The sequence below is a fragment of the Ranitomeya imitator genome, chromosome 2 (assembly GCF_032444005.1).
Source record: "Ranitomeya imitator isolate aRanImi1 chromosome 2, aRanImi1.pri, whole genome shotgun sequence".
NCBI classification, from domain to species: domain Eukaryota; kingdom Metazoa; phylum Chordata; class Amphibia; order Anura; family Dendrobatidae; genus Ranitomeya; species Ranitomeya imitator.
This window is the reverse complement of record NC_091283.1, coordinates 332,764,060-332,776,125: the sequence shown is the minus strand read 5'-3', so window position 1 is coordinate 332,776,125 and position 12,066 is coordinate 332,764,060. Positions and strand designations below refer to the sequence as shown.

The 12,066-nt window shown below is 44.1% G+C and overlaps 1 protein-coding gene across 1 annotated transcript in view; it reads right to left on the bottom strand.

The window, feature by feature from the left end:
* Nucleotides 1-12,066, bottom strand: part of LOC138663593 (zinc finger protein 419-like) — a 114,519-nt gene that overhangs the window by 39,751 nt on the left and 62,702 nt on the right. The window contains exon 10 of the mRNA XM_069749853.1: nucleotides 10,652-10,742. Coding sequence (XP_069605954.1) covers nucleotides 10,652-10,742 — 91 coding nt within the window. The remainder of the gene's footprint in view (nucleotides 1-10,651; nucleotides 10,743-12,066) is intronic.

The window sequence follows — 12,066 nt, the reverse complement described above, 5'->3', positions numbered from 1 at the left end:
GACCGCTCCATTGCAAGCGGCAGCTTCCGGTCCCGTCCCAGGGCTGGTGTGCGACAAGGACCTGCCATGTGACCGCGACGTCATCATAGGTCCTGCTCACACGAGCCTTGGGACCGCAAGCTGCCGCTTGCACTGGAGCGATCCCGGGAGCGTGGCGAGGAGCGAGAAAGGCAGCGGATGGTGAGTATAGCAGGACTTCAACGGGCTATAGGTGAGTATATGTTTATTTTTTTAAGTCTCTATACTACGTGGCTCTGTGCTGGGCAATATACTACGTGCCTGGGCAATAAACTACGTGGCTCTGCTATATACTATGTGGCTGGGCAATATACCGTACTACGTGGGCTGTGCTATATACTATGTGGCTGGGCAATACGTGGCTGGGCAATATACTACGTGACTGGGCAATATACTACGTGACCGGGCAATATACTACTTGACTGGGCAATATACTACATGGCTGGGCAATATACTACGTGGCTGGGCAATATACTATGTAACTGGGCAATATACTACGTGACTGGGCAATATACTACGTGACTGGGCAATATACTACGTGACTGGGCAATATATTACGTGGCTGGGCAATATACTACATGGCTGGGCAATATACTACGTGGCTGGGCAATATACTACGTGGCTGGGCAATATACTACGTGGCTGGGCAATATACTACGTGACTGGGCAATATACTATGTGACCGGGCAATATACTACGTGGCTTGGCAATATACTACGTGGACATGCATATTCTTGAATACCCGATGCGTTAGAATCGGGCCACCATCTAGTATATATATATTTCATATAGCGCTAGATAGCAGAAAAGCCGGTAATTCAATTGTCGGCTTTTGCTATCTACTTATCAAACAACAGGGTATGAGACATGGTCTACGTACAGTAAACCATTTCATATCCCTTATTTTTTGTACATATTCCTCACTACTAATGTTAGAAGTGTCTGTGTACAAAAGTTGGGAGCTCTAGGTGTTAAAATAAAGGGTTAAATCACTGAAAAAACTGGTGTGGGCTCCCGCGCAATTTTCTCCGCTAGAGTGGGAAAGCCAGTGACTGAGGGCAGATATTAATAGCCTAGAGAGGGACCATGGTTATTGTTCCCCTTCCCCCAGCTAAAAACATCTGCTCCCTAGCCACCCCAGAAAATGCACATCGTAAGATGCGCCTATTCTGGCACTTAGCCACTCTCTTCCCAATCCCGAGTAGCGGTGGGATACGGGGTAATAAGGGGTTAATGTCACCTTGCTATTATAAGGTGACATTAAGCCTGGTTAATAATGGAGAGATGTCAATAAGACACCTATCCATTATTAATCCAATAGTAATAAAGGGTTAAAAAAACACCCACATTATGAATAAAGAATTTTAATGAAATAAATACGCATGCTGTTTTATTATCTTTATTGTACTCTCAAGATAACTAACGACCCTTGTCATCTGAAAAAAAGGGAAAATAAAAAAGCAGCAATATCCCATACCTGTCCGCAGTACAGTCATGTCCCATGATGTAAAGATGTAAATCCATATGAAGCGGTTAAATAATTTTCCAACCAGGAGATGACAAGGGTCGTCAGTTGGATTGAGAGTACAATAAAGATAATAAAACCCCATGTGTATTTATTTCATTAAAATACTTTATTCTTAATGTGTGTGTGGTTTTTTAACCCTTTATTACTATTGGATTAATAATGGATAGGTGTCTTATTGACATCTCTTTATTATTAACCTGGCTTAATGTCACCTTACAATAGCAAGGTGGCATTAACCCTTTATTACCCCATATCCCACCGCTACAGGGGAGTGGGAAGAGAGTGGCTAAGTGCCAGAATAGGCGCATCTTACAGATGTGCCTTTTTTAGGGGTGGCTGGAGGAACAGATGTTTTTAGCCAGAGGGGCCAATAACCGTGGACCCTCTCCAGGCTATTAATATCTGCCCTCAGTCACTGGCTTTCCCAATCTGGCGGAGAAAATTGCGCGGGAGCCCACGCCAGTTTTTTCAGTGATTTAAAATTTTATTTTAACACCTAGAGCTCCCAAATTTTGTACACAGACACTTCTAACATTAGTAGTGAGGAATATGTAAAAAAAATAAGGGATATGAAATGGTTTACTGTATGTAGACCATGTCTCATATCCTGTCGAATATAGTAAGGAGATGGCAAAAGCCGGCAATTGAATCGGCTTTTCTGCTATCTAGTGCTATTTGAAATTTAAATCTACTATAGAATTGTCTAAGGGTCACTTCCGTCTTTCTGTCTGTCCTTCTTTCTATTACGGAAATTCATTGGTCGCGGCCTCTGTCTGTCAAGGAAATCCAAGTTGCTGATTGGTCGCGTCAAAACAGCCACGACCAATCAGCGACGGGCACAGTCTGGAAGAAAATAGCAGCTCCTTACTCCCCGCAGTCACTGCCCGGCATACTCCCGTCCAGCCACCGCTAACACAGGGTTAATGCCGGCGGTAACGGACCGCGTTATGCCGTGGGTAACGCACTCCGTTACCGCCGCTATTAACCCTGTGTGTCCCCAACTTTTTACTATTGATGCTGCCTATGTGGCATCAATAGTAAAAAAATGTAATGTTAACAATAATAAAAAAACAAAAAACCTGCTATACTCACCCTCCGTAGTCCGCCGAGCCGCTCGCGCCTGCCGCCATCTTCCGTTGCCAGCGATGCATTGCGAAATTACCCAGAAGACTTAGCGGTCTCGCCAGACTGCTAAGTCTTCTGGGTAATTTTGCAATGCATCCTGGGAACGGAAGATGGCGGCAGCCGCGCGCCCATCGCCACAGCGCCGTTGGATCCCAGGGGGTGAGTATGTAACTATTTTTTATTTTAATTCTTTTTTTTTAACAGGGATATGTGCCCACACTGCTAAATACTGCGTGGGCTACATGGCTGCTATATACTGCGTGGGCAGTACTATATACTACATGGCTGCTATATACTACGTGGGCAGTACTATATACTACATGGCTGCTATATACTACGTGGGCAGTACTATATACACTACATGGCTGCTATATCCTACGTGGGCAGTACTATATACAACATGGCTGCTATATACTACGTGGACAGTACTGTATACTACATGGCTGCTATATACTACGTGGGCAGTACTATATACTACATGGCTGCTACATACTACGTGGGCAGTACTATATACTACATGGCTGCTATATATTACGTGGGCAGTACTATATACTACATGGCAGCTATATACTACGTGGGCAGTACTATATACTACATTGCTGCTATATACTACGTGGGCAGTACTATATACTACATGGCTGCTATATACTACGTGGGCAGTACTATATACTACATGGCTGCTATATACTACGTGGGCAGTACTATGTACTACATGGCTGCTATATACTATGTGGACAGTACAATATACTACATGGCAGCTATATACTACGTGGGCAGTACTATATACTACATGGCTTCTATATACTACGTGGACAGTACTGTATACTACATGGCTGCTATATACTACGTGGACAGTACTGTATACTACATGGCTGCTATATACTACGTGGACAGTACTGTATACTACATGGCTGCTATATACTACGTGGACAGTACTGTATACTACATGGCTGCTATATACTACGTGGGCAGTATTATATACTACATGGCTGCTATATAAAATGTGGGCAGTACTATATACTACATGGCTGCTATATACTACGTGGGCAGTACTAGATACTACATGGCTGCTATATACTACGTGGGCAGTACTATATACTACATGGCTGCTATATACTACGTGGGACTGGCCAATATACTACATGTCTGTGCTGTATACTACCTTGCTCTGGGCTGTATACTATGTCGCTGTGCAATATACTATGTGGCTGGGCAATATACTACGTGGCTGGGCAATATACTACGTCACTGGACAATATACTACGTCATTGGGCAATATACTATGTGGCTGGGCAATATACTACGTGACTGGGCAATATACCATATATACTCGAGTATAAGCCGAGATTTTCAGCCCAAATTTTTGGGCTGAAAGTGCCCCTCTCGGCTTATACTCGAGTCACGGTCGGCGGTGGGGTCGGCGGGTGAGGGGGAGAGGGCACTGAGGTATAATTACCTAGTCCCAGCGATCCTGACGCTCCCCCTGCCCTCCCACGGTCTTCTGTGCTGCAGTTCTTCCTCTATCAGCGGTCACGTGGGACCGCTCATTAGAGAAATGAATAGGCGGCTCCACATCCCATAGGGGTGGAGCCGCCTATTCATTTCTCTAATCAGCGGTAACGGTGACCGCTGATAGAGGAAGAAGCTGCGGCACCGAAGACAGCTGTCCGGGAGAAGGAGCCGGACGCCAGGACCAGGTAAGTATGTAATATTCACCTGTCCGCGTTCCAGCCGCCGGGCGCCGCTCCATCTTCCCGGCGTCGCTCCATCTTCCCGGCGTCTCTGCGCTCTGACTGTTCAGGTCAGAGGGCGTGATGACGCATATAGTGTGCGCGGCGCCCTCTGCCTGATCAGTCAGAGCGGAGACGCCGGGACGAGACGCCGGAACGAGACGCCGGGAGCTGCAAGCAAGAGAGGTGAGTATGTGTTTTTTTTTTTTACTGCAGCAGCAGCAGCGACAATGACAGAGCTTTCTATGGGGCAATATGAACGGTGCAAGAGCACTATATGGGGCAGAGCTTTCTATGGGGCAATATGAACGGTGCAAGAGCACTATATGGGGCAGAGCTTTCTATGGGGCAATATGAACGGTGCAAGAGCACTATATGGGGCAGAGCTTTCTATGGGGCAATATGAACGGTGCAGAGCACTATATGGGGCAGAGCTTTCTATGGGGCAATATGAATGGTGCAAGAGCACTATATGGGGCAGAGCTTTTTATAGGGCAATATGAATGGTGCAAGAGCACTATATGGGGCAGAGCTTTCTATGGGGCAATATGAACGGTGCAAGAGCACTATATGGGGCAGAACTTTCTATGGGGCAATATGAATGGTGCAAGAGCACTATATGGGGCAGAGCTTTCTATGGGGCAATATGAACGGTGCAAGAGCACTATATGGGGCAGAGCTTTCTATGGGGCAATATGAATGGTGCAAGAGCACTATATGGGGCAGAGCTTTCTATGGGGCAATATGAACGGTGCAAGAGCACTATATGGGGCAGAGCTATAGGGCAATAATGAACGGTGCAGAGCACTATATGGGGCACAGCTATAGGGCAATAATGAACGGTGCAGAGCACTATATGGGGCACAGCTATGGGGCAATAATGAACGGTGCAGAGCACTATATGGGGCAGAGCTATAGGGCAATAATGAACGGTGCAGAGCACTATATGGGGCACAGCTATAGGGCAATAATAAACGGTGCAGAGCACTATATGGGGCACAGCTATAGGGCAATAATGAATGGTGCAGAGCGCTATATGGGGCACAGCTATAGGGCAATAATGAACGGTGCAGAGCACTATATGGGGCACAGCTATAGGGCAATAATGAACGGTGCAGAGCACTATATGGGGCACAGCTATAGGGCAATAATGAACGGTGCAGAGCACTATATGGGGCACAGCTATAGGGCAATAATGAACGGCGCAGAGCACTATATGGGGCAGAGCTATAGGGCAATAATGAACGGCGCAGAGCACTATATGGCACAGCTATGGGGAAATAATGATCTATTTTTATTATTAAAATTCACCGGTAGCTGCTGCATTTCCACCCTAGGCTTATACTCGAGTCAATAAGTTTTCCCAGTTTTTTGTGGCAAAATTAGGGGGGTCGGCTTATACTCGAGTATATACGGTACTACGTGGCTGGGCAATATACTACGTGGTTGGGCAATATACTACGTGGCTGGGCAATATACTACGTGGACATGCATATTCTAGAATACCCGATGCGTTAGAATCGGGCCACCATCTAGTATGTATATATATATATATATATATATATATATATATATATATATATATATATATATATATATATATATATGTGTGTGTGTCTCTACTGTATATGTTTTCGCGAATATTTGAGCCCATGGATCCATTATATGTCCATTTTGCGAGAAAAAAAACGCAGTACGGATGCCATACAGTTTACATACAGAGGATGACATGCGTAAAATATGCAGCCACACCCTGCCTACGGGTGACATACGGATCACTGCTTAGGGAACATTTCTGCGTATTACGCCCGTGAAAAACGGACCGTATTTTCCTACGCTAAGTTTGACGCCGGCCTAAATCCTTAGTGGCAGAGCTAATTTGGTACTTAATGTCCAGGCCAATTTTTACAATTCTGACCACTGTCACTTTATGAGGTTATAACCCTGGAACGCGTTAACGGATCCCGCTGATTCTGAGGCTGGTTTTTCGTGACATATTGTACTTCATGTTAGTAGTAAAATTTCTTCGATATTACTTGCGTTTATTTATTTAAAAAATGGAAATATGGCAAAAATGTTTAAAATGTTGCAATTTTCAAACTTTGAATATTTATGTCCTTAAATCAGAGAGCTATGTCACACAAAATAGTTAATAAATTACATTTCCCACATTGCAACTTTACATTAGCATAATTTTGGAAACAATTTTTTTTTGTTAGGAAGTTATAAGGGTTAAAAGTTGACCAGTGATTTCTCATTTTTAGAACAAAATTTACAAAACCATTTTTTTCAGGGACCACCTCACATTTGAAGTGAGTTTGGGGGGTCAATATGACAGAAAATACCCAAAAGTGACACCATTATAAAAACTGCACCCCTCAAGGTGCTCAAAACCACATTCAAGAATTTTATTAACCCTTTACATGATTCACAGGAAGGGAAGCAATGTGGAAGGAAAAAATTAACATTTAATTTTTTTTTACAAACATTTTACTTCAGAATCAATTTTTTATTTTCACAAGTGCTTCACAGAAGTTTATATTGTAGAGCCATGAAAATAAAAAAATCGTATTTTTTCCGCAAAAATGATTTTTTTCGCCCTCAAATTTTTATTTTCACAAGGGTATCAGGAGAAATTAGACCATAAAAGTTGTTGTGCAATTTGTCCTGAGTACGCCGATACCCCATATGTGGGGGTAAACCACTGTTTGGGTGCACGGCAGAGCTCGGAAGGGAAGGAGCGCCGTTTGACTTTTTTCAATGCAGAATTGGCTGGAATTGACATCTGACATCATGTTGCGTTTGGAGAGCCCCTGATGTGCCTAAAGTGTGGAAACCCCCCACAATTGACATTATTTTGGAAACTACACTCCTTAAGGAACTTACCTAGATGTATGGTGTGCACTTTGAACCCCCAACGGCTTTACAGAAGTTTATAATGTAGAGCCGTGAAAATAAAAAATCTTTTTTTTTCCTCAAATATGATTTTTTAGCTCGCAATTTTTTACTTTCGGACAAACTGGACAACAACTTTTGGGGCCCAATTTCTCCTGAGTACGCCGATACTCCATATGTGGGGGGGACCCCTGTTTGGGCACACAGCGGGGCTCAGAAGGGGAGTAGTGAGGTTTTAAAATGCAGACTTTGATGGAATGGTTTGCGGGCGTCATGTTGTGTTTGCAGAGCCCCTGATGTACCTAAACAGTAAAAAACAAAAAACAAAAGTGACCCCATTTTGGAAAATAGACCCCCCCACGGAGCTTATCTAGATGTGTGGTGAGCACTATGAACCCCAAAGTGCTTCACAAAAGTTTATAACTTAGAGCCGCGAAAATAAAAAAAATCATATTTTTTCCACAAAAATGATCTTTTCACCCCAAAATGCTTACTTTCACAAGGGTAATAGGAGAAATTGGACCATGAGTGTTGTTGTGCAACTTGTCCTGAGTATGCTGGTACCTCATATGTTGGGGGGGGACCACTGTTTGGGCGCATGGCAGAGCTCGGAAGGGAAGGAATGTCATTTTGGAATGCAGACTTTGATATAATGGTCTGTGGGCGTCAGGTTGCGTTTGCAGAGCCCCTGATGTGCCTAAACAGTAGAAACTCAACACAAGTGACCCCATTTTGGAAACTAGACCCTCAAAGAAACTTATCTAGATGTGTGGTGAGCACTATGAACTCCCAAGTGCTTCACAGAATTTTATAATGTAGAGTCGTGAAAATAAAAAAATCATATTTTTTCCACAAAAATGATCTTTTCACCCCCAAATGTTTACTTTCACAATGGTAACAGGATAAATTGGACCATGAGTGTTGTTGTGCAATTCGTCCTGAGTACGTTGGTACCTTATATGTGAGGGGACCACTGTTTGGGCGCATGGCAGAGCTCTGAAGGGAAGTAGTGATGTTTTGGAATGCAGACTTTGATGGAATGGTCTGCGGGCGTCATGTTGTGTTTGCAGAGCCCTTGATGTGCCTAAACAGTAGATACTCCCCCACAAGCGACCCTATTTTGGAAAATAGACCCCCACGGAGCTTATCTAGATGTGTGGTGAGCACTATGAACCCCAAAGTGCTTTACAGAAGTTTATAACGCAGAGCCGCGAAAATAAAAAATAATTTTTTTCCCACAAAAATGATTTTTTAGCCCCCAATTTTTTTTATTTTCCCAAGGGTAGCAGGAGAAACTGGACCCCAAAAGATGTTGTCCAATATGTCCTGAGTACGCTGAAGCCCCATATGTGGGGATAAACCACTGTTTGGGCGCATGGCAGAGCTCAGAAGGGAGGGAGCACCATTTGATTTTATCAATGCAAAATTGGCTGGAATCAATGGTGGAGCCATGTCACGTTTGGAGACCCCCTGATGTACCTAAACAGTGGAAACCCCCAATTCTAACTCTAACCCAGCCCCAACACACCCCTAACCCTAATCCCAACCCTCACCATAACTCTAATCACCACCCTAACCCAACATACCCCTAACCCTAATCCTAATCCCAACCCTAATCATAACCCTAACCCCAACACACCCATAACCCTAATCCTAACCCTAAACCCAAACCTAACCCTAATCCCAGCCCTAACCATAACCCTAATCCCAAACCCAAGGCTTCTTTTACATTTACCGGGATTTTTGCAGCCCATTATGCGGGCCTTTTTTGCGGGCTTAATTTCTGCAATTTTCACGGTCTGCCGTTATAACACACAGCAAAAACTTGCGGATCGACGTTTTTTGGGTTTACAATACTATGGCAAAAGTATTGTAAAAAAAAACAAAAAACGGCGGTCCACAGAACCAGAAGTCACGGTGCACCGCAAAAACAACCTTTCGTTGAATTACAATGGGGGCTGTGTCCGTTAGACGTGAAAAATATTGAGCAGGCTTGATATTTTGTCACAGCCGTAAATATGGCACTCATGGCTATACGGCACACGCCGCTCCATGGAATTATTGCGGCCCATTTTTGCAGCCCCATAGAAATCTATTGGGACCGCAAAAACGGGATGCAAAACCACGGTAAATGTAAAACAAGCCTTACCCTAATCCTAATTTTAGCCCCAACCCTAACCCTAATTTTAGCCCCAACCCTAACCCTAATTTTAGCCCCAACCCTACCCCTACTTTCAGCCCCAACCCTAACTCTAAATTTAGCCCCAACCCTAACCCTAATGGGAAAATGGAAATAAATACATTTTCTTTATTTTATTATTTTTCCCTAACTAAGGGGGTGAAAAAGGGGGGGGTTATTTACTATTTTTTTTTTTTTTTGATCACTGTGATTGGCAGCCGAGATCCCGGAGAAAATCCAACTCTGGGGGGCGCTATACACTTTTGTTAAGTACCCTTAACTACCGCCGTTAAAAGGCGTATCGGCGGTCATTAAGGGGATAAGACTGATTATATTAGAACAAATATCCGAACATGTCTCTAATAGGTCCCAAAGACTTGTGAATGGGGAATCCTATTGGATTTTTGAATTATCCACACTTAAACCGGAGGATTTTCCATGTACATATATTTTTCTTTATATGTACAGTATTTTATTGTGCATCCAATGTGCATTTTACATCTATTCATATTGTTTTGTATACGAAGAAAGGTTTCGATACAAAAAAACTGCACCATAGGCTCAGTTTAATTAATGAACGAATCAACTGAATTAGTGACGCCGTTCTGGAGGATATAAAACATCCACAATGTATCATTTGTATATGCCTGAGGAAGGAGCTGGTTCATATTGGGAATGAGTAAAATATTAAAATGAAAAGTTTGGGGTTTTTCTTACATTTATTTGTTTTGATAACCAACTTTATGGCTCAGCACTTGGCAGCGCTTTTCAAAGCCCTGATTTTTTCCTTCTTCCCACATCAGGGATTTTGGAAGCCAACAGCATCATTACCCTCCGCTTTCTCTAAAAGGCTCATCATAATATTTTTCTAACTTGTCAGCACATTCTATGTACACTGTCATTTGGCTTGGTAGTTTACAGATCTGGGCATATAACGGTCAGCGTCTCCTAATCCCAGGGTATAGGTGGATTCTCCAGGTGGTAAGTTCTATAGAAAAGAGCTTTCAATGCCCAAAGTCACTTGGACAGTTTTGGGTGGAGGAAAATGTTGTGGTCTAGAGGCAAAATGGTGATCACATGATTCTGATACGGCCGGACTACACCACCGATAAAGCAGCCACAGCCGGTGACTGAGAAGAACCTGTGACTTCTCTGCATTTAGTGGTTACTACTCACCTGGGTAGTCATATGTAAGAATCTCCTCTTCACACCGCTCATTACCCCTCACATATGTCTCTGTAGTATTAATATGGGTCACATCTTCACCCTGAAACAAATATTGTAAAAGTCACCGACAGATGGAGAAGTCACATCTATGATCAGCTCTAATCCTGCCATTTCCACCATTCTCATTACACAAGTATAAAACATATAATACTGGTGGATAAAACAAGACTGAGCACAAGACCTTCACAGCCATCTACACATTGTGACAGTCACTGGTAAGGTGATAGAGGGGAGATATGAGTCACTGCGCTTAACGACGTCAGTGATGTGAAACCAGAGCATGTTTTCTCTCTATACTACTGTATGTGTTGTGAGCGTTAAGTTGCATAAACAGGGCTGGTTTTATGTGGACCTTCACAGAGTGGGTGGGAGAAGGTCCACTTTACCTCCCTTGGCAGACCTGCCAGGACCTGCATGAGGTCATGATCAATGGGTTGGGTTGAAATAATCGAGCGCTCTACAGGCAGTCTGGGTTCAGCTAGCCTGGATCGAGGACTCCAGAGGCTTTGTGGCTCGTCGAGTAGAGACTGAACCCGTGCTGCTCCAGAGCGGGGTGCCACCCGCAACATACGGACTGTGCTGCAGCATTTTGTTTTCTTTTGTTGTTTTGTTCCTGTTGTAGCCAAAAAGGCTGAGTTTGTTTTCTCCACAAGTTGGTTTATGCTGCCTTACATTAAAGAGACATTGTTCCCATTTTTCCTACCTCTGTGTGTCGCCACGTGAGTGAACTACCACAACATCATAAAGCCTCTTTCACACATCCGTGTCTCCGGTATGTGAGGTGATAGTTTTCACATGTGGCGGAGACACGTACACACGTAGACTCATTCAAATGAATGGGTCTGTGCCCATGTCAGTGTGTTTCCAAGGACCGTGTGTCCATGTGACCCACACATAGACATGTCCAGTTTTTTTCAGCATGGACGGCAAAATGTACTGCACATGTGCACATGGAGAACACACATTGATGTCCTCTGTGTGACACGCATCAGCACCGGGGAAGAAGCGCTACAGTAACCGCTGTTCCCCGACGGCGGGTGCTGAAAACTGCTCTCATCATTCTTCCCTGCGTCGACGCAAGCAGAGGAGAATGATGAGAGTTATATTAAAGTCCAAACGACGGGGGGTGTGGCCTGGCAGGCGATGTGAACAGACGTGCAACAGAGCTCTCCCGCTTCATTATCTCTGTATTAACCCCTTAGAGGCGCCGCCGAACGCAAATCATACTCTCAGGAGTGCACATAGTCTCGGGGAGCGAGGTGTGACCCGAAGGAACGGAATCTTATCTGAGGATGACACGCAGGAGACAGAAGGAGCTGACAGCTGCGGGAAGCTCACAGGCCCAAGATGGCGCCGAGACTGCA